This window comes from Xenopus laevis, chromosome 2S (genome assembly GCF_017654675.1).
Source record: "Xenopus laevis strain J_2021 chromosome 2S, Xenopus_laevis_v10.1, whole genome shotgun sequence".
NCBI classification, from domain to species: domain Eukaryota; kingdom Metazoa; phylum Chordata; class Amphibia; order Anura; family Pipidae; genus Xenopus; species Xenopus laevis.
Window position 1 is genome coordinate 85,469,554 of NC_054374.1, and position 23,472 is coordinate 85,493,025.

The window sequence follows — 23,472 nt, forward strand, 5'->3', positions numbered from 1 at the left end:
TTCATTATCAATGAAGCAATGCATTTCAAATGCTTCAGGTGTTGCCAGAAAAAGCAACATTACCTGCAACTTCTTGTAGACTGCACATGTAAAAATTATCTTTTAGGAGTATAGAGTGGTATTTGGTCCAATCCAGTACCACATTACATTTATATATGCATTCCCTGACCTTAGGGGCATACGGGCAAACTACTAGAATGCAGTCTGTTTTGTAGAAAGTTGGTGCTTCAATGGAAGCTGTGAAACTCAAACAAGTTGTATCAAATAATACATGTTGCTTACTTACAAAAAAAACATTTCGGCAAAACTGGCTTAGATTTATAGCAGCAAAAAAAAAAATTAAAGGGGGATCTAAACCCAAACACCATATTAACAGTTTTAGACTGCTAATAACAGACTTTTGGCACAACATATGTTAGAGCTACTGTGTCAGCAACCCTAAGTTGAAAAGACGGCACAAATAAGAAGAAAGGAAACCTCCCTTAGACAGTTTATGCTTAGGGCAATGACACACAGTGCTATTTGTTGCCCACATTTTGTTGTGGCCACAAAATGCCAGAAAATACCCTGCCATAGATAAAACTAAAAATTGTCTCTGCTAAAATACACAAATGGTGTAAATAGCTCAAAAATGCAAATGGAATAAAAAGCCTGCTCATATTTTTTAATTTATTAATCCAGGTAGGGATTTGTGGCTTTGCCATACCATCTCAATTTGCTGGGAAATATAATTTCATTTGCCAAATATATTCAGACACTTTCTGAAGAACAGTACTTTTCAAACGCCATCATTCAACATTTTGATAAAGCTTTTATACAAAATGTGCATCCATATAAATTATAAGCTATACCAAAGTAGGCATGGTGAGAATGCCATGTATGTTGTTTATAATGTGAGCTTGGCTGATGTCCCTGGTGAGATGTTGGTTTTCTAACCCTTGGGGGGTAAACAGCAGGGTCTTTCTTCTTTTGTGCACAATTATATACTCTTGAGCACCTCATTATGTCTTTTTCTACTTAGTTAACATTCTGGCGTATGCCCAACCTCAGTCTTTTTTTTAACAGACTATGTTGGTGGTTTAGAGTCAGCTTAGCCTGTTAATAGCAGTCTAAAACTTCCAATATTAATTCCAAATCAATAATTATAAAAATAACTTTCAAACTGCAGAGGAGAACTCTACATTTACATTCATTTTAAATTCTGGTTTAGGCCACATTTAACTTAATGCTTATTCATGCAAATCAAACGGCTCAAGTCTACATTTCTAAGCGGTTTTAGGTACACACATTGCAGGTTTCATTTCTACCTTTCTAGGACAGATGTGTGTCCTGGTGTTACCTCTGCACCATCAGATGTAAACTTAGCAAATGGGAATTAGCGAAGAGTTTGGTTAGAGTTTAACCATCAGGTGTATACAGTTTGATGAGATGCTGAAGCTCTGTAGGGTAACCGCTCACAGGACATCGTTGGTGAGTCTTCACGTAGTAATATGCACAGCGATAACAGAAGACATAGCCAGATGTGCCTAGAGCTGTATCATTTACCCGCACCTTTCTGCAAAGGGGGCACACTGTCTTTAACTTGGGTAGCAGTGGAGAATAAGTTTCTAGTTCAAAATGGATTGGGGGAGGAGGCACAGGCAAGTTATTCAAGGATTTTAGGGTCTCCTGATTTTCTGCTGAATACCACCAATCTAGAAACTGTAAGAAAAAAACGCCAAGTGATAAGCTGGAGGAAACGGACAGGGCAACGGCACCAAGAGCTTTCTTCAGGATACTCCTTATGCGCTGGCTGAGGCTGTAAGGTAAGAGATAAAGTCTATGGTTATAATAATCAGACAGTTGCATGTATACCACTTGACAGACTGGCCCACATTGGGCATTAGAACATATTGTAAAACATTTTATTAAATGGGAAACCAAAAACCCATATATGAATTCATAGGAATAAATCTTCAGTTGTAGATGGAACAATTAATTGAGCTGTCAGAATAGCACTGGACACTCAAACAAAAATATCTCAAAGCAAAGTGGTCAGGCTCAAAGGATCAAAATATTTTCTGTATTAGGTAAACGCAGCAAAGTACTAGAACTTTTTTTTATTTAGCGATATGGTAATCAATACTCCCTCCCCTGACTGTAATTGGTAGTCATTTAGGTTAGAGGGGTAGTTCACAAATAAATAATTTCAATGACGTATATTATAGAATGGCCTATTCTAAGCAACTTCATAGTTGATTTTCATTCTTTATATGCAAATGATGCAAATAAAAACTGCTCTACATTTTTATTTACCATTTATGTATTTGATTTTTCAAAAATATAACCAAATAAAATTAAGAAGCAGAGTGAAAGAAGATAGTAGAAAAATTAGGAAAAGGGGGGGGGGTAGATTTCAAGCAAACATTACATCTCCTCTAGCGTTATATTCATTACTTTGCTAACATATTATAGAACATGGGGACTATTCACAAGATTCTGCCATTGCAATAGTTTTCTCTATTCCTAAATGGATAGCAACAACCACTGAAGCATGGTATACTGACTATCCTATTTCCCCAAGAGAACCAAGGAGGTGGAAATTTCCTGGTGTTCCACAGGCCTACATTTTCATTCTAAAATGAACTTCCCCTTTATTTCTTTTGATCACCTCCTGCCCTCTGCAACCTATCCAACTCTTCTCAATATCCCTATACATGCCAGCTAAGGCAAACTATTAATTATTTTAGATAGCTTGCATCAAATCTTTGCCTGCTGTGACCAATCCATGCCTATACAGAGTTGCCAGAGGCCTACTGACCAATTTTCCTCATATCCCTCCCTCTATCTCAATTATTCAATGCTTTATTTTCTTCTAATTGTATTGTTTTTTTATTATGTCTACTTCTTGGTTTCCCTATAAATCACTTTCTATTCTTGGGTTTCTGATGCCTTCTGATTGTGTACAAATAGAGGAAAATCAAGACTGTAGTTATCCTACCCAGAAGTGGTCAACCATCAAAGATAACTCCAACTGTAGGGCTTCTAATATCTGAGAGGTTACGAAAGATCCGAGGGTAACTTCTAAGCAACTGAAGGCCTGTCTCACATTGGTGAATGTTGATGTTCATGAGTCCACCATCAATAGAACACTAAACAACAATGGTGTGCATAGCAGGGTAGCAGAGAAAGACACTGCTCTCTCCCAAAAATACTGCTGGCCATCTACAGTTTTCTAAAGATCATGTGGACAAACCAGAAGGACACTGGAAGAATGTTCTGGGAACAGATGAAGCCAAAATAGAACTTTTTGGCTTAAATGAGAAGCGTTACATTTGGAGAAAGAAAAAACACTACATTCCAGCATAAGAACATATCCCATCTGTGAAACATGGTGGTGGGAGTGTTCTGGTTTGGGCCTGTTTTGTTGAATCTGGGTCTAGAACGCTTGCCATCATTGATGGAACAATGATTTCTGAACTATACCAGAGAATTCTAAAGGAAAATATCAAGACATCTGTCAAGAGATGCATGCAGCAAGACAAAAATCCAAAACACACAAGTTGTTCTACAACAGAACGGTTGAATGGCCAAGTCAAAGTCCTGACCTTAATCCAATTGAAATGTAAAGCGACTGGTTCATGTGACAAAACCTACCAATATCCAAGAGCTGAAGCTTTTCTATATGGAGGAACTGATCAACAGTTACCACAACGTTTAGTTGTGGTTATTGCTGCACACACAAACATTAAGTAAAAGTAAGTGAATACTGATGATGTTTAAAGTCACATCCATATAAAAATATAGAAAATTTTAAAGGGTTCACAAATGTTCAAGCACCACTGTACACTCCCATGGTCATTTACTTCAATATAGGAAAGCGGCACACTCTAAAAGAGTGCTCTGATCACTGGTGAGGGACTTACCTCGTCTAACTTTGAAAATATACTGCAGTTGTGCTTTCCTGTCCAACAACAGAACTGCTCACTGGAGCAGAATGGGGCATAACTTTCCACAAGGAAAGGAAAAACCTGTGAGCCCTTTTTTTCAAACCCAAAAAAACCAAAAACAGGGCCAGCCACTAGCCCTCTGCCAAGTACGTGTGGACAAACATGCACTCATGAATTGACAATGAGGAAGGGATCCCACGGTAGGAGACAGAAGTGGTAAATTTTTTAGCACCTTAGGCATAACGTCATTCTATGGAATATTGCTGTAGGAAATAAAATGTCCAATCTAGTTATCTAGTATAATGTTACCAGACCATTTGAAGACACTTCCAATAAATATATTTGCTGGGCTACACTGATTGGAAACATTTGAATAAAATGCAATCAGTGCAGCCCTTCTAAACTTAATTTTCTACAAGTATCCACAATTCTTCCAGTGTTCTGGTAAACTCAACCTGCTCTGGTAATCTTTTAACATAGTTGTATATTCAAGAAGACATAGTGTCTCGTGCCCCTAGGCAAAAACTCACCTCACTGCATTAGATAAAGTGTTTGTCATCTCTTCTTGTTTCTCCATGGCATGCAGGTCTTCCATAGTTAATCGAGTTAGCTGCACCCCCGCTAACCTGAGCAGTGGAGAGTGATTCTTTCCATTCCAGAGAATATACCTCAACTGGTAAAAGAGAAACCAAGCTTCCCAGCCTAGCTTCACAAAGGGGTAGGATGCCAGTATAGCTTTGTAGCATCTTTTGTGAAAAGAGGTTGGATTTTGTATGGAATAATCCTGCTCCTCTCGTAACCTGTTCACTATTTTCTCTAGTTTAACCCGCAAATAAGGTATAAGCACAAGCAGCAACAGGGACTTCCAGTACTCTTTCCTTGGCAAGTTTCTTTGCCCTACTTCCTTCCCCAGTGTTATGCGTTTTAGTCCATAGAAGTTCTCAGAGAAAGAGGCACTGGCCCAGGACAAGTAATGCTGCTGCAGAAGCCAATCCAGCAAGGTATAAAGTTCATCAAACCACCTCCACAAAGTGCCATAGCGAGAAGGATTAGACTCAGCAAGGACCTTTAAGATAAATAAGTTGATATAAAAGATAAAATAGTAACATATTATTTATACATTTAACATATATTGTCCACCTGTAACAAAATGGTATTTAAATTACAATGAAGCATCTCTGGTTACTCTTCTTATGCACGGATTGACAGCAGGAGTGGAGTCAAACTGATATGATCATTAATAAGAGCCACTGCCGATGCACTATGTTCATTTACATATCACTAATATTGGCTGTCAATAGGGTTTATGGTATGCAAATGAATAACAAAAACAACAACTATAAGCTGAGACAGCCAGTTTCTTTCTCCCGCTGCCTATCTTCTGCAGGAGAAAAAGGAGATCAGTGAACCCTCTTCTCTAGCGGTGAATGTCAACTCTGTAGAGTTAATTATTACTTAAGAGGCCATTTATCTTAAAAGGCTGCACTGGGAAAAGTCTATATTTTGCAAAGTCCTACCACTTTGTTAGTATTTGCAAACAGGTGGACATTCCCTTCATTGGGATACATTATACATATAACAAAGGCTTACAAAAAACATTATATACTACTGAACTACCTTCAGCAAGGTTTGGCTCCCTGACATTAGCTCCACATCTTCTAATTTAAATTACTTAATGGGATACAGTCATGGGAAAACGTGTTTTTTTCAAAACGCATCAGTTAATAGTGCTACTCCAGCAGACTTCTGCACTGAAATCAATTCTCAAAAGAGCAAACAGATTTTTTTTTATATTCAATTTTGAAATCTGACATGGGGCTAGACATATTGTCAGTTTCCCAGCTGCCCCAGTCATGTGACTTGTGCCTGCACTTTAGGATGGAACTACTTTCTGGCAGGCTGTTACTTCTCCTACTTAATGTAACTGAATCAGTCTCAGTGGGACTTGGCTTTTACTATTGAGTGTTGTTTTTAGATCTATCAGGGAGCTGTTATCTTGTGTTAGGGAGCTGCTATCTCGTTACCTTCCCATTGTTCTGTTGCTAGGCTGCTGGGGGGAGAAGGGAGGGGGTGATATCACTCCAACTTGCAGTACAGCAGTAAATAGTGACTGAAGCTGAAGTTTATCAGAGCACAAGTCAAATGACTGGGGGCAGCTGGGAAACTGACAATATGTCTAGCCCAATGTCAGATTTCAAAATTGAATATAAAAAGATCTGTTTGCTCTTTTAAAAAATGGATTTCAGTGCAGAATTCTGCTGGAGCAGCACTATTGACTGATGCGTTTTTTAAAAAAAACATGTTTTCCCATGACAGTATCGCTTTAAATCTTATTGTTGGATTCACTGCCTCTAGCAAACAGGCACTAGCTTGAAAGACAAACTGGAAGGTGAACAGAAAGGGGCTTGAACTTAAAAATGTCACAAGTATTAATAAGAATCTAGCCTGGCAATTAAAAAGGCTGCTTCCTGTTTAATATAGGCCACTGCCCATGGAAATCACAAAGCTTTTTATATTTCAGGTGGTCAAAGAAAACATTTCCCCCCTTTTATTTTATGTTTTAAAGGAGAACTAAAATAACATCACTGGAGGTTAGTGATGGGCGAATTTGTCCTGTTTCGGCACAAATTTCGTGAAATTTGCGAAACTGGTAAAATTTGCGAAACGCACATTTTGACAGGGACAATTTGCGGCAAATTTATTTGCCAGCGGCGAAACACGCGACTTTGCACCTGGCGAATAAATTTGCCCCATCACTACTGGAGGTACCAAATGTTAGGCTCAGGGTGTCAGGTAAGTGATCTTAATGACTGGGAGGTGCCTAACATTTTAACACCCCCCAGTGATTTTATGTTTAGTTCTTCTTTATACTGTTACAATAACATTTATATAACAACAAAAATAAAGAAAACAAAGATTTTATACAAAAGAAAGTAAAAAATTGTACTTCACATAAAAATATTTATTTTATTAAAAAATGTTTTTCCCTATTCAACTAACCTATATGGTGAGTCACTGTTTTAACTTGGTGTATTCCAACAATTGTTCAAGTTGTCAAACAAAATGGATACCAGATGCAAACAGATTTAGAATAGTACGGTTTACAATTTTACAAACATGTAGGCTAACTTCCTTCATGCCTTTGACCCACCCATTCTAAAATACCCCAATTTTACTAGGGTTCTCTGGCCCCAGTTCCAATCCTGTTCATAGTGTGGCAATTTGCCTTGTGATGTGTGAGAGTCAAGAGGAGTAGTTTCCTACTCCAACTAGCTTACAGTGTTTCAGGAGGGAGGAAACTCATAACCAGTGAACTTGCGGTGATTAAACACAGATGCAGCCCATTGAAATATGTAGAAAACAACTGAATGTTAGAGATGTGGAACAAAAAGAGAAAGATTTCAGCTATGGCATATGGGACAATTTGTTGCCCAGCTCTGAGCAAGAAATCACGTGAGTGTCTAAAAAGCCTATGCATCATTCCCTTAAAGGCAGAAGAGATTGTTTGGAAATGCTGGTAAAGAATGAAATTACGGTCAGGAGTGAAGCAAATGTTCAAGAACATATGGGCACATATATTACAGGAACACTGTCATCACAAATATATTTATTTGCTTAATCCTGAAAATGATAAGAAGTAAAATGTTAACTAATGTAGGTTTGTAAAATAATGTTTTGAAAGGCTCATTTACTAAGCAGCTGCATAGTTTGTGGAGTAAATGGACAACAGTGTCCTTTTAAATAAAGTCAGGGTGTAGAAGCTAATAAATAAATATCTTACTATCTGAAAAATTGAGTGTTTAGATAACTGAACAGTGTTAGGTAGCATGAGGGTATTAGGTCAAAGAGACATGTAATGGTTAAATAGTAAACCATTCAGAAACCTCTGAACAAGTCACAGAGAAAGTTGAATAAAGGGTGGGTGAAATATCCACTGAAGCATTTGAATGCTGGTCTTTTCCCATGGAAGATCTCTATTCCTTTTATATTCTCTTGGCTCCCCTCTACTCAATCTTGCTTAGAGCCAGTTACAAGAAAAACTGTTTTTGCAATACTGGGGCAATAAATAAAATATAAAAAAAAATACTGTACATTATCAAAGTTTATACCTTAATTGGGTGAGCAGATTTATAGACAGCATTAACTAGGGATAAGTTAGAACTAAGTAGTCATAATTTCGGATTTTATATTAGTCTTTTATAAGGCTGCATTATACATTTACATCCTACTGTGTATTGTCATATAATTTAGCCAACATTTGTTTTTATAAATGTACCTGAATTTTCAGGTCATTGGCAAGGTCTGAGGCAAGTTAAGTGTTATTCCCTATTGACTTTCATTAGAAGCTCAGAGGACTGGCACCCTTTTAGACTGCAAATTAATTGATTTTGTTCTCTGCTAGAAGCAGGCTTTGTCTCGGTGACTTGCTGCACACAAAGACGCTAAGCACATTTAAATGCCACTGCTAGGGGAATTATTGTACAATGTATGTTTTATTAGAATGTCAGAAGTTTCTCTAATAATTAGGGTGAAGATAATCTGAATTTTAAGATAATAAGGCACACTCTGGGAAAATGCTATTAAGCTTTAAACAGACCATAAAGTTCAATTTACTCATGTTTAAAACATGCCTAAAGCCAATGTCATCCATTTAAGCATGAGCGGCACATTGGACAATATATCAAAGAAGGACAATATATCAAAAAAGACAAAGCATAAAAACCCACCATTACTTGTTTAGTGAATTACAAATATGTTTAAGACTGTATCAAGAATGAGGACACTAAAAACAGAAAATGATCGAACTTACAGTGCAAATAAGCTGCAAAACAGATCTATAGAATCAGACATACAATATATTATGGTTCCAGTCTGCACTCACCTTCACAATATGGTGCAAAGCAGGTCTGGCAGCTGCCATCAAGCTCTCCTGAGCCACCACCTCAAAAATACTGGGCCGGTCATCAGACGCTGAAGTGGTGGTAATGTGGGCCCCCCGCTCTGCCATTTCGGAGGTTTAATTACACTGGCAAAGTTTAAACGTTTGCTGGTTGCAACTTTAACCTTTTCCACAATGTTCCTGTTTAATCCAAGGAGACTAAAAAAGTAAATTTACAGTAAATTAAGAGAGGGGGGAATTTGGAATAATTGCCATAAAGAAATATATTATAGACCAGGCAACTTTGTGCATTTAAATACGGTGTATGCACTAGGACATACACATACATGCTTCTGTGGAAAAATAGCACATTTTGAAGAAGCTAAACAACTGATCAGAAGGAGTTTGCAGTTGTCTCCATCCCCTCCCAAGCCAATAAAGCAGTAGCAGAAGGCGGTCAAATATTAAAGGCCCCTAGTATATATCATTGTGCTCTAAAATACAATGCGAAACTAAGGTGAAAGGTCGTATTATATGCACACGTGTGACAGTGCATGCGTTCCAGAGACACAATTCTCTATAGCATACACTGGGACGTGTGTCCCAACCTAAACAATTACCATGTTGTTTCAGAGTTTCTGCCCAGTCCTCAGTCTCCTCCGAACTCGTCGAGTTGATCAGACTACAAGCAATGCAAGCCCCGCAACACCAATCACGACATCGCATTCACTACTTCGCAATTTCACAACCTGGAACGCAAAGTGACAGCAGGGAATCAATCCTTTTTCCGGTTGTTGAGACGCTTTACGCATTTCCGGTGTATGGAACGCAGACGGTAGCAGTGTGTAATTTGTTCTGAATTTCCGGGGCAGCTATCCGTGCAGCACCTAAACCCTGGGATTGTCTTCATCTGCTCATTTCTCTCTCGTTCTTAAGCCTTTCTTTTTTTCAAATAGGTTATCGGTAAGTCGAAGCACTAAATCTGTTCGTGCCTTGTGCAGTAGAATAGCGGCGGAGATAGGGATGGGCAGGGCGCAGGGAGCCGCCTTTCTGTTGTAGGATTTCTGCTTCATGAGAATTCCTATGCTAGGAGGTATGTTAATTGGGCATTCATTTACTGCACCTATGGAAGGTTGTTCTCAATGCCAATAAGCATCTCTGAACACAAGTGTTGATTTTTATAATCCACAATATCATTAACCTATGTGATCCCATGAAGATCCTTGAGTGTCATTTATTTTTTCATGGTCATGGCAGTGCATTCAAAATCACTCAAAGATGCCTATGACAGACACGTAGAAAATGCAAGGTTATGGCAAGCTGCTTGGTATTCTAACTCTCTAGAATGGTCACCTATATTGCAATCCCTCTATAGTGCCTGACACATTCAAATGAGACAATTAAAATTACTTACGTGACATTAAGGAGCTGTCAGACCACTGTTGGCCAAGTCACAAATAAAATATAGTCTTTTAATTGCTATCGTAGAAGAAGTTTTTACAGTATTGAAGACAGAGTTCTTCAAGGGAGATTCTAGTTAATCTAGATCCTTAAAGGGGTTGCTCACCATAAAACAACTAGTTGTTTTCAGATATAACGACTTTTTCCAATTACTTTCTTTGTTCTATGTGTCACAGTTTAAAGTGTAATTTTTTACCTTCTAAAGCAGCTCTTTGAGGGGGGCGGGTCCACGACCATATAAATTGTTCTAAATTGATACAGTGCCCTCAAGGAGCGCTATACAAATAAAAATATACATACATACATTTAGTTAATGCATTTCTTATCTTTGTCCCCGCTGAGCAGAATCCCTGGGTTTCATTACAGGCAGCTGTTGAATTGATTGAATTGATACAATAGTTACTAATACTCCAGAGATGCTGCTGAGAAATGCATCAACTAAATGTTGCAAAATTAGAGTCTGCACCTGAATTACTGAGCTGCCAGACTCAAACACCAGATACAAATTCAACTTTAAACTTAGATTTTGGAAAAACAGTCAAAAATAAATAATGGAAAGTAATTGAAAAAAGTCATTTTTTTCTGGGGATCAATCTGAAAACAATTGAACTGAAAAAAGTGTTTGGAAGGTGAATAAACCCTTTATTGTTAGATTTTAGAGAACTGCATGGCAATGTGAATTATGTTTACCGAAGTTCGCCTCCTTTGTATTTGTTTTGCAAGTTAGATAAGCTTCATTCAGCACAGGAGTAACATGCATATAGAGTATTCACAACTGCCCATAGTTCAAACAGGCTTGGTGACCAACTTTTTGAGGAATTTTGCCACATCACACCTTTGATGATATATGTGATTTGACATAGACATAGCGTGCCAAGCTGAGTGATGCTAGTACTTACCTTGCCCAGTAGCTAGTTCACAGGTAAGATGTCTGTGGGTAAATGATTAAATAACATGTGTAAGGCTCTGGTTACCTTATTAGTTTTACAAATGATGTATGTGATGTTAACCAAAAGAAATTTGTATTCTAGTGTAATTGAAGTCAGAAAGAAATATGACGGATTCAAAGTATTTCACAACTAACAAAAAAGGTACTGTTATTGTGATCTTTTGAATATATTTATATATCTACATATATAGATTCCATGTTAAGTAATGTACAAAAATCGTTCCTTGACAGTATGGACAATAGGTCCACGATAGCTCCATTTTGTTGATGTCTCTTGCTCAGACGTTCATGCTAGCATCAGCTTAACCACTATTCGTGTAGCCATGATTGCCAGACATTGGGCAATTTGGCTTGCCTGGTATTTATATACTTTAGCATACTGCATTATTAATTTAACAGAGGACCGATGCCTGTATGTTTTGTATCCTTTGTTTATCTAGTTTTCAGAAAAAGCTTGAAGTGATGTAAACAAATAGGGATGCACCAAATCCACTATTTTGACATTTGGCTGAAAGATTCTGTTGAACGAATCTGAATTTGGCATATGCAAATTATGGCTAGGATGTGTTAAAATATATAACTTCCTAGGTGTGACAAAATGTCACCTAATTTTAAGAATTCTGATTTGGTTCAGCGAGGCATTTGGATTCACCAGAATCCTGCTGAAAAAGGCTGAATCCTGGCCAAATCCCAAATGGATTTACTCAATTCAGGGCATCCCTATAAACAAATGTAACAATTTGAATTATTGTTAAGATCAACATTGGTCTGTCTCAAAAGAAAAAATCTCTTGTCAGTGTGCATGTATGCATAATTAAGGTTTCCACTTGTGTTTAGGGGAGATCTTTGAGCTGAAAGCTGAACTGAATAATGAGAAGAAAGAGAAACGGAAAGAAGCTGTAAAGAAGGTTATTGCTGCAATGACTGTGGGCAAGGATGTCAGGTATTAAAACAATTAAATACAGCCAGTATTCATAACCGATGTTACACAGAGTTAATTGTTTGAATATAGAATTCTTCAGTCTAGCTTGGAGCCGCAACTTTTGGCCAACAGAACTCTCTATTTTTCTGCTGAAGACTACTCAAAGTGAATTACTACTTTTCAGTAGCAATGATAATCAATGTGCTGATTACGTGTTATTAAGGGTCATAGAAATTGATGCATTCATCACAGACTCCTAAAGAGGCACAGCATCCCCATACCTGTGATAGCAAAGCAATGTCTGAATGATGTCTGGCCTTTAAATTCCTGCTGCTAGCTGTCTGATGGCAATCGCTGACCTAAACAATGCACAGTTGAAGTAAGGACCAGATCAGCTTCAAATAAATGCTACTGATGAGTCATAGCAACCAGGACAGGAACCAACCAGATATGGTGGCTGTCAACTCCACAGTACAACTTAGGGTTTACTACCATACCCTTAAGAACAGAGACGTATAGGGTAGTGCGGGTTGAGCTGTTCAGGAGGGACACCTCTGAATAGGCAATGTATTGTATTCACCACTTTATTTGTCCTTTAAAACGAAAACAGAGAAAAAAGAAATGCATTATGGGAAAGTCAGTTGAGGAGCTAGAGTTCTTGTATCCTGGTGCACAGTTTGGTGCAGGGTCCCACACTTCACCCAGTCAATTATTTCCCTGCAACCTACAGAATCTGCTTTGGCACCTCTACTAAATCATGTGTTTTCTTCTTTCTTGTTTTATTTCTCCTATTTTCCCTTGTTGTTCTATCCTTGTTTGAAATATAGATTGTAAAAATGCAAACCTAATATTATATGGCGAACAGAACAGCTTAAAAAACATACATTTTCATGAACACCATAGGGATTACCATAAGTGAAGTACACTGAGCATGCTGTTATCTCCCCCCTTTTTAGAGATTTGATAAGCACAAGGTTTTAGGTGGCCTCAGCCTCCGTAAAAATAGACAGAAATAATATATTATTATATTAATATTATTATTATATATATTATATTATTATTATAAGTGTGAATTTCTCATCTATGCTTATATGTAGTCCACATGCATCAATATTTTTATTTCATCATTGAGTTAGTTTTATATCAGTCACATTTTGCATTTCATGGTAAGAAGAGGTAACTAAAATGTGTTTACTGCAAAATTTAGTCTTGAAAGGAGTATTGACTGGCTTGTGCAGCATATCTGTATATATTCACTAATTTATCCCTTTAATTAAATATTTACAGCTCCCTTTTTCCAGATGTGGTGAACTGCATGCAAACAGACAATCTGGAACTGAAGAAACTTGTTTACCTGTACCTGATGAACTATGCTAAAAGCCAGCCAGACATGGCAATCATGGCTGTAAATAGCTTTGTCAAGGTGGCTATCTGTCTGGGTTTGTTTTTTTTTTGTGTCTTGGTTATGTTGTTTTTTATATTGATATACCAGTGCCAGAAGTATTTGTAGGATTTAGCCTACTTGATAAAATTAAATATTTTAAATGTCTTATTTTCTTATAGAAATCAGATTTATTAAGCAAATTAAACATTAAATTCAGCAGGCCTTGTGACTTGCAGTGTTGAATAGCATTGATTAAATTGTCTTTTTACTCAGGATTGTGAGGACCCAAACCCTTTAATCCGAGCCCTGGCAGTGCGCACCATGGGTTGTATACGTGTTGATAAGATCACAGAATACCTTTGTGAGCCTTTGCGGAAGTGCCTGAAGGACGAAGACCCTTATGTGCGCAAGACAGCAGCAGTGTGTGTAGCCAAACTCCATGACATCAATGCCCAGATGGTGGAAGATCAGGGATTTTTGGACTCACTGCGGGATCTGATTGCTGACTCCAACCCAATGGTAAGCTGCTGTATAAAAAAAAACTGGCGTTGAAAAAGAGAAGCTGGAATAAAGAAGGCTAGCCATGCATTTTTATTAATAAGTTAACATTTTGAAAGAACATTCATATATCTGACAAAACACAATAGCAAGTAGACAGTTTCTTTGATCATTCCTACAGAGATGTAGGGAATTATTCATTGTACACAATAACTTAATAGTTTTTGTCACATGCAATACAATATAGGGTAGGTTAGGTTCTGCCATCACAAAAATCTCAGACATATGTAAACTATATGTAAATTTATTGCAGGTATGAGATCTGTTATCCAGAATGCTAACTGATTTTTCTGTAATTTAATGTAAACATTAAAAAAAACAAATAAATTGTTTTTTTTCCCCAATAAGGATTAATTATATCTTAGTTTGGATCAAGTACAAGGTACTGTTTTATTATTACAGACAAATGAAATTTATCAAAATTGAGATTATTTGATTATAATGGATTTTATGTGAGACAGCCTTTCCATAATTCAGAGCTTTCTGGATAACGGGTTTCCGGGTAACGAATCCCATACCTGTACTTAAACAGCTTGTATTTGGGTTATGGCAGAGCAATTTCAAGTATTTTGTTTCATGAATATTTAGGCAGAATGAGGGCAACAGAACACATACACCTGTTTATATATGTGAAAGTAGCCAAATGTACTTGGAATTTGCTAGTTTAAATGTCCTTTTCCATACCTACATTGTGTTAAACAAGGCAAGTTGTGGTTCATGCTTTATAACCACTTTTATATTATAGGTGCCCTTTAATCTGAACAAAATCACTACAGTTATCTTAAAAAAGGGAGATGTTATGGTAGTTAGTGAAAGGACAGGTTGGTTGGCAATGCAGTGGATGCAGTGACTGGCTGCTTCACTTCTGGTGTCAGGTCTCTGGCAGTCCTTGCTGACCAGGAGCATGAGCTCTTGAAGACAAACTGTTCCCTACTTCAAGTGCACATGCTCTTGATTGATCTCCACCAAACAACAGAGGGTTGGAAGATCAGCAGCAAGCGATGGCTGGGATTCAAGTGCAGTCGGGATCAGGCCAGTTCTGCTAGGTTTCTTTTCTGCAACTACTGATTGGGGCAAGGGGTCGCAAATGGAACCCCTGGATACAGTTTAGTATTCCTTAGATGTAAGTCATTTTGACAACAAAATGACTTATCAAATTAAATATTTTTTTACTGCTTTATTGCTACATTTGCCCCTTATCTGGTTTTATCAAAATAAAAATTATTTGCATTTTATAAATTAGTTGAGCAAACCTATAATATTTAAAGAAAATTTATATTAATTATTTCATAGACGAAATGATATATTTCTAAGGAAGAAATTTTCCTTTGTACATTTATTTCTCTGCTCTACTGGGAGCTAAGCCCAGTATTCTATGGCAAGAAACCCAGCAGACCATTACCCTGAAAGGGTGGCAACAACATAAAAATATAATTCCCATGCAACCCATTAGACAAAGTTGCTCCCATTAAAAACAGAATGTTTCAAAATACTTTTTTTCAGAGAATTCCCTTGCTGTTAAGATAGCTTGTTATAATTGTCACAAAGGGATCTAGCCAGCCAATGTGCAACTGATAACTGGTGGGCCGTGTTTTCTTTCAGCACACTATTTAGATAAAATGGGAAAGCGAGTTGTGTTTGCCTCTGGGATAGTTTTATCGGATGCAAAACAATCCTGTTAGGTTTGATTAATGTTTAAATTAGTTCCTAATAGACTTAAAGTAGGGAGATCCATATTATGAAAATATCCTTATTCCGAAAAACCTCAGATCCCAAGTATTCTGGATAACGGGTCCTGTAGTAAATGGCTTCTATATGTATATATTGTGTATGTATAACTGAAATGTTTGGCTTGGTAATATAAGGTCCAGTGGATATCATGTATAAAGTATGTGCATAATCATCTTTTTTTTTTTTTGTGTTGCCTTGCTACGGAATAGAGGCAGATAATGACTTTTCCTGTGCTCAGGCTAAAGTTTTCCTGCACATGAACTCTTCCACACCTTTTTCAGTGGTTCATTGTAACATCAACATATCCGTAACATAGAATAGGAGTTGCACAAACTATATACTGCAGGTGTTTAAAGGAGAACTAAAGCTTAACTAAAGAAGTAGGTAGAAATGTTGTACCTTATGTTTTGTGCTTCTGTACCAGCCCAAGGCAACCACAGCCCTTTAGCAGTAAAGATATGTGTCTCCAAAGATGCCTTAGTAGCTCCCCATCTTCTTTTCTGCTGAATCACTGCACATGCTCTGTGCTGAGTTTAGGGACCCACTCACAAAATACAGTACACATAGAATAGAAATGTCACAATATAAGACTGATTAGTAATTATTACATGGCCGCACAGAAACCAGTGCAACTAGCATCAGAATTTAATAATCAGCCCTGTAACATCAGTTTATATTACAGACAAACCTCATTTTTTTGCTTGATTATTTGTGATGACCCTAAGCTTAGCTTATCCACAGCTGCTCGAGCCCAGTGAGCATGTGACATACGCTTTCCAAGATGGTGAACCCCTGTTACAAGTTTGAAGTCCCGGATCACTGCTGCTACTGAGAAACTGAAATTTAGGCTGGTGCAATAAGTTCAGTATATCAAATATGGCATTTCTAGTCATATTAATTTTTAGGGTTTAGTTCTCCTTTAACCATAGAAGCCATAGAACATGAGAAAACAGGATAGTGTTTTGGGGAAAGACTCCCATGTCCCCTGAAATGTTATCCTGTTTTGTTACTTTCTGTGTCTGGAATAAATAAGTTAGAGACTCTTGCAGTACATAGTGTATGTGTCTTTTGTTGTATGTTGTGGGTGATAAAATACTGTGAATTTCCTTGTGGAAAGAATGCCTTTGTCAATGCCAATAACTAATACTGTACCAGTATTAAAGTTTTGCTGCCCACACAATGAGCTGGAAATCAATTGGCTGGAAATAATGTGACTTTAAATGTTTAACTGAAAGATAAATAGGAGAAAATCCAAATTATTTATTCTAACATTGATAAATATGCCCTTAATTTACCTCCATCCTACCTTACTGGGGTGTAAATGACAATTGTATTTGTGTCTGCAAGCTATGTGCAGCTGAATTTTAAGGCAGGGGATTGGATGGTCTGCACTGTTCACTGTACATTTTTCTACACACTGTTAAGATTTCTGATCTGTAAATTATAATAATCATTTTGAGTCTGATCTTGATAAAATGCCTGTTTAAAAATAAGCACATATTAATAGATTAGAATTTTATTTCATAATACAATGAAAATAAGAAATTTTGCTATAGTAACATCTAATGCAGTTTCCCTGTGCTGACAGTAACTCCATAAACCCTGCAAGATTTTTGTTGATTTGCATGCATAAGCAGCAGGTTGCCTAGCAACACTCTGGTCCCATCTCTGGCAGTCTCTGTGTGAAGTGATGATCTGGATCAGTGCGGCGTTTGTTGGTTGCTTTGCAACCTGACCTGTCTTTCTTGGTTTATCCTCAGTCTGCTGAGATTCTAATTTCTATTAAAAGTCATTATGTGTAACTATTTTTGTTTTGCCTTTTCCATATTGAAAGATAGAATATTTAATTTGCAGAAGTTTTTGCATTGCCCGCTATAGTGTTTAAGAGCAGAATTAATCCTGGTTCTTAAATAGGCAATTAAGTATTCCTGGCAATATGAGTACACATCCTTAGCAAGGTTTTTTTCATTGGTCTTAAAGTGACAGAAACCCCAAAATCTGTTTAGTACTTAATCCACCTCTAAACTGCTGTTGTAACAGGTATATGTTACCTTCTGTTAGATTTTTTTTGTTTGCACTGTAACATGCCCTGATGCAATTTCTAAAAGGGGTAACCATCCTAAAGGCAGCCTGCATTGCGTTGCATGCTTTAAACCAGATGTAAGTTTTGTAGTGAAGGCCCTTCGGCAATCATTATTTTTATCAGCTTCTGCAGTTTAAAGGTGTTGCTCTCCTTTAATTTAACATTTAGTATGTTAAAGAATAGCCTATTCTTATCATATTTTTAATTAGTTTTATTTTTTTAATATATATATATATATATATATATATATATATATATATATATATATATATATATATTATGAATTATTTGCCTTACTTTTCTGTCCCTTTTCAGCTCTCAAATGGAGGCTACTGACCCTGGCAGCCCAATAATTCTTCAAGGCTATATGCTATGTTGTTATTACTATCTTTATATTTAGGGGCACATTTACTAAGCTCGAGTGAAGGATTCGAATGGAAAAAAAAAAATTAGAATTTTGAAGTAATTTTTTGGGTACTTCGACTTCAACTCGAACGATTTGAAGTAAAAATCGTTCGACTGTTCAATCAAAGTATTTGCGCTAAAATCCATTGGATTCGATATTCAAATTCGAAGGATTTTACTTTTATTAACCCTCGAAATTGGACCCTTGATAAATCTGCCCCTTAATCTCCAACTATTCATGTTCCACTCTCTCATTAATGTTACTGCCTGGTTGCTAGAGTATATTGCACCCTAGCCAACAAATAGCTGCTGAACAAATAGCCAAATAATTTAGAAACCATACAAAATTAAAAACAATGGCAACGTTCAGTTAAAAGTGTCAGTCACAATCTGTGTCCTATTACTAAAATATGGTCCACCACCAAACAACAAGATGATACCAAAATTCTTTCTTAATAAGTCCTTTCCTGACATTACCATTGGTTAAATTATATATAACACAAGCAAGCTGGAACCAAGTAGGGATACTCACAATATCTGTTGTGGTAGCATGAACCCATTATCATTCAACTTGTGCAAATAAACCATGATGCAGTAATTCTGCTTGGTTCCATCTTACTTGTGTTATATGTTTTATGTGTGTCCTAGTAGTCTGGTAGCCCTTAGGCCATGGGCACATGGAACTGTAGGCTCCACTGCCCTAAGCCTGTGTATTTTTGCAGGCAGAGAGATGTGGATCCACTCCTGTCCCTTCTCCAACATCTTATATATAATTCTCAGAATAACTGCTGGGTGTTTACTATAAAAAAGCCAAGTGACGGAATTATGCAACTGATATAGAGCACATTAGGTTTTTGCTCTGTCTGTGTAGCATAATAAAATCATGCTATACTGTATTATATGTGTAGAACCAAGCCACAAGGGAGTATACATTTGCTTGATCATGTTCATTTCATTTGCTGCAGACTTTTCACTGGCCAGACGCAAATGTGTTCTTGTTTCCTTGGTGTAGAAACAGTGAGACAACTATTTTAATGTAATCTATATATGACTTTTTGATGACTTTAAGCAAGCAATTTATTCATTCAGTGGGAAGAGCAAACAGAGTGTTTGTTGTACAGGGAGACTTACCAGTCCTCAAAACTATGTTTTTTTTTATACTGACACTGAAACTGTTTAGAGATCAGAAAATTAAATCCAGCTGTTCTGGCCATTGGCTTGTGCGAAACTAACAATAGCATTTGGTCATCTATGTGTATGGTCAGTCATGTGTTTAGTGTTAAGCACAAGTGATCCGAGTGCCATCCCACCGTGCGACTAATCTCCCCCAGTAGCCTCGTGTACCACCACCGTAAAACTCCTATTCAAAAACACAAGTGATTTTTTTTGTCTACACCCTCTTGCTTTGTAAAATTAAGTTAATATTCTTTAAGGCGGTAGTGCTTGAGTTTGTGATGAAGTTCAACACTTGGCTCAAGACCTTTTTTTTTTTTTTTATTTTCGACCTCCTCCCTTATCTGTACACCCCTACCAACACTTCTAATGATAATCTCTTAACAGGTTGGTAAGTGGAAGATTCCTATTAATCAGAAGCTTATTACACCTCATTAGCTGTGTTACACACTCAGTTAATTTCCCAATTACCCTCTGACAGTAACAAAGCAGTCTGAGGGCCGACTCTTATTCATGCTGCTGTCTCGGCTTTCCTTACCAATCCTTGCTTCTCATTCCAGTCTCCTGTAGTGTACAGTCAGAACCAGCATCTGATGAATGGAGAATGATTTTAAATGAAGTTGTTGGTGCAATGCCCACTTGGTTCCCATCTCTATAATCTTTTGTAACTGAGCACAAGTTTAGATTACAGTCTTGATAATGACAATTGTTGCAATTCCTTGGTGGTTTGCTGAAATAAACGCCTCTGACTTTTGTCTGCTCTGTCTTTTCTTGATTAGACAGAGTGTGAACACTTTGCATTTCCCTTGTTCCCTTTGAGAAATACGGCGTACAAAGCAGCACACAGAGAATGTTCTGCCCAAATTAGTATTTGAAGCTTGAAGGGATTGATCCGGTATGTTATTCTTGATTGAAGCATACAGATCTAAGACTCGGTGGTTGATTTGATGAGTTATAACTCCTTTACATTTGTTATGCTGCAAAGAATGAACTGTAACAGAGGCAATGGACCTAATTTCCTCTTTTAAAACACCCATTCAATCTCCCTTCTGCTTTTAGAGATATCGCCTGGCTAGACTTAGAATTTGGGAGCATTTTATAGATACATTAATAACTTTTATGGGCCTTTGGCTTATTTGCAATCTTAATTAAAATGATCATTTGCTGTGCACATATTAATTTTCTCAAATTTTTCAGTAAGTGTCATTTCCATAACAGTGCTTCTCAAATCACTTAGTTTCTGAACCATTCACATTGAGGATGTTTGCTGTAAAACTTTATCTACTCAGTATAATCAAACAGGTACTGGCAGCAGTGATTCAAAGCTACTTCCAGATAAAGACAAGTGAGTTGGAAATGGCTGCTAGAGTACAGATAAAAAATCCTACAAATAATTCTTGAGCAAGGCTTGCGTTAGCATGATCTGCTGCTTATGATCCTTGCCCAGTTGTAAATGTCTGAGTTGTTTGATTACACTTGAAAATATATTTAGAGCATTGCAGTAACATACTTTACACTTTCAAATCAGGGTCTATCCTCGCTTATACTGGGAATACTAGTCCCGATACAGGGAATACTAGTCCCGATACAGGGAATACTAGTCCCGATACAGGGAATACTAGTCCCGATACAGGGAATACTAGTCCCGATACTTTACACTTTCTTCAGTCAGGAACCACTTTTCAGATTATGTTGAACTAGTTTTTAACAGTTATTTCACAGACCAATTATCCATATATGTTTGACTGCACGCCTAAGTGAATGTACAAATATACTTTTAGAACTAAACACTCCTCTCTCGAAGTCTAACGTGGTGTTGATACTTCCAATAGCATCACAAATGGTGTGAGTATATCACCAACAGGGAGGACACCTACATTTTGGCCAATCACCCATTAGAACCTGTATCTGGTGGAAAATTTCTTGGCCCCAACCTGACCTACCAGCAGGTATACTGGTTGATGTGTGTTTTGGCCCAGTTCACCAATAACTACTCTTAATCACCTTGATAATGACTTCAGACTCTTCCAATTATAAGCATCCATTCATCTGAGCTTTGGAGGTTATATTGCTTAAGCAAGTTAATACAGTGAATAATGCATTCAACACAAGAAGCCAGAACTGCAAATTGCTTTAACCCACCCATACTTTCAAAACAGGCTTATAGGTGTAGGAGACCATTTCAAATCCCCACAGGGGCTGTTTGCAGACAACATATCAACAAAGCTTCACAAATGGTGCAATTACATCTCCAACAGGGAGGGACCTAATTCGGGGGCTGTTGGCAGACTCCCAAATTATTCTCACTAATGCATGTATAGGACTGTTTATGTGAGTTCCTTCTTTTTTTCTGAAAATGTTCTAGAGAGAGATATTATGTCCTTAAAGTCACTGATTAATGTCACTTTTGTAAATATAAATTGAAATCATTCTTATGGTTCTTTTTTTCTTTCTTGTTGTCAGGTGGTAGCCAATGCAGTAGCTGCTCTGTCAGAGATAAGCGAGTCGCACCCAAACAGCAATCTGTTGGATCTGAATCCTCAGAACATCAACAAACTGCTGACTGCTCTAAATGAATGCACTGAGTGGGGGCAGATCTTTATCTTGGACTGTCTATCAAATTATAATCCCAAGGATGAGAGGGAGGCGCAGAGGTACGTATCACCACCATAGCAACCCCCACATCATATAAATACATTTGGAAAGTGTTTTTGCAGCCTATTGTAACTGATTGTGCACCAATAATTGTATCTATGGCACTGTCTCTCAAGTAACACTGCAATTTCCTTTGATTTTGTAAAATACAATACAGTTTATTTAGTCAGAGTTGGAAAATTGCTAGAATTTCAGTGACAGATTTTCATGCTCATTGCTAGTTTGTTTATTTGTTCTCAAATAGCTCTATGAACTCTTGATAATATGTTCAAAAATATCAATGCAATTTGTTTTCCAGCTCAGATATGGCTATTCTCTTTTTTCCTATGAAGAATTAAAAAAATGCTATATATTTAAAATGGAGTAGGTCTGCACACATTTATTGACCTACACCAACGGTCAAAATCACACAGTAATCATTAGAACACCCTAGACATTTATTTTTATTTTTTTTTTAAAACAAATGGCTATTGGCAACAGATACTTTTTTGTTTTATTGACTGATGTCTTAGGTTAGTGTTTAAAATTACTAAGCCTGTACCTGACAAATTGCAACCTTCCATTGATCTTGGGTTTAAAGGCCACGTGCATCTTTACTAATTCCATAGTTTATTGCTTACATGTGTCATTCAATTTAAACAAAATATTGCATCTATATTTGCAGCCTTATTTGCAATTTTTAAGTTCCTTTTTACCGTTGTTTATGCAGTATTTGTGAACGTGTCACTCCTCGGCTTTCCCATGCCAATTCTGCTGTGGTGCTGTCTGCTGTTAAAGTCTTGATGAAATTCCTAGAGTTACTGCCTAAAGACTCTGATTACTATACCATGCTGTTGAAGAAACTGGCTCCTCCTCTGGTCACCTTGCTCTCTGGGGAGCCTGAAGTGCAGTATGTAGCACTTCGTAACATCAACCTTATTGTGCAGAAAAGGTAAATTATAGAGTAATGCTCTTTCTACTTCATTTTTTTTTTAAACATATTTTCGTGGTAAAGTATAGCCGGATTAGAAGTTGCTCACACGTTGAACAATGAATAAATATGCATATTTAAAACTGCCAATAATTGTTTAGCAAATGAAGAATGTCAATAATGACTAAGCCATTTAGATATTATTTCAGTAAAGTATAAACCGGAAACAATGCAGTAAATCTATAAAGATCAAGGATAAAATTAGTCAAGACTGTCAGTTGTATAAACAACATATGGATTCACTTTTATGATAGATGACTTGCTTTATCAAGTTCTTGAAGTAGCTTTATCAAGTGGCCTTGAAAATGATTGCAAAGCATAGGCCTGCATGCTCAGCCTTATGTCATTAGCAAAATGGAAAACAGTATGACAT

At 37.1% G+C, this 23,472-nt stretch overlaps 2 protein-coding genes across 5 annotated transcripts in view; one reads left to right on the plus strand and one right to left on the minus strand.

Moving 5' to 3' along the window:
* Positions 1–788: 788 nt before the first annotated feature.
* On the minus strand, positions 789–9,585 carry pex12.S (peroxisomal biogenesis factor 12 S homeolog). 2 transcript variants are annotated; one of them, XM_018249625.2, is made up of 4 exons: positions 9,429–9,585; positions 8,812–9,027; positions 4,460–4,995; positions 789–1,798 (listed from the first exon to the last, which is right to left on the minus strand). In XM_018249625.2, the coding sequence occupies exons 2-4, from the start codon at positions 8,935–8,937 to the stop codon at positions 1,399–1,401; spliced, it is 1,062 nt and encodes a 353-aa protein (XP_018105114.1). In that variant the 5' UTR covers positions 8,938–9,027; positions 9,429–9,585; the 3' UTR covers positions 789–1,398. The 2 variants fall into 2 exon arrangements, with proteins under 2 accessions (XP_018105114.1, XP_018105116.1); XM_018249627.2 differs by having other exon boundaries at positions 8,812–9,009; positions 9,429–9,570.
* A 48-nt stretch (positions 9,586–9,633) lies between these two features.
* The window catches only part of ap2b1.S (adaptor related protein complex 2 subunit beta 1 S homeolog), a 41,204-nt gene continuing 27,365 nt past the window's right edge, over positions 9,634–23,472 (plus strand). Inside the window, exons 1-7 of one of the 3 annotated variants that reach the window (XM_041584094.1) lie at positions 9,634–9,771; positions 11,301–11,360; positions 12,056–12,161; positions 13,428–13,563; positions 13,798–14,043; positions 21,938–22,128; positions 22,839–23,060. In XM_041584094.1, the coding sequence (XP_041440028.1) occupies positions 11,324–11,360; positions 12,056–12,161; positions 13,428–13,563; positions 13,798–14,043; positions 21,938–22,128; positions 22,839–23,060 (938 nt within the window). In that variant the 5' untranslated portion in view covers positions 9,634–9,771; positions 11,301–11,323. Of the gene's footprint in view, positions 9,902–11,300; positions 11,361–12,055; positions 12,162–13,427; positions 13,564–13,797; positions 14,044–21,937; positions 22,129–22,838; positions 23,061–23,472 lie in introns of all 3 variants that reach the window. The other 2 variants (XM_018249623.2, XM_041584095.1) reach the window with 2 other exon arrangements.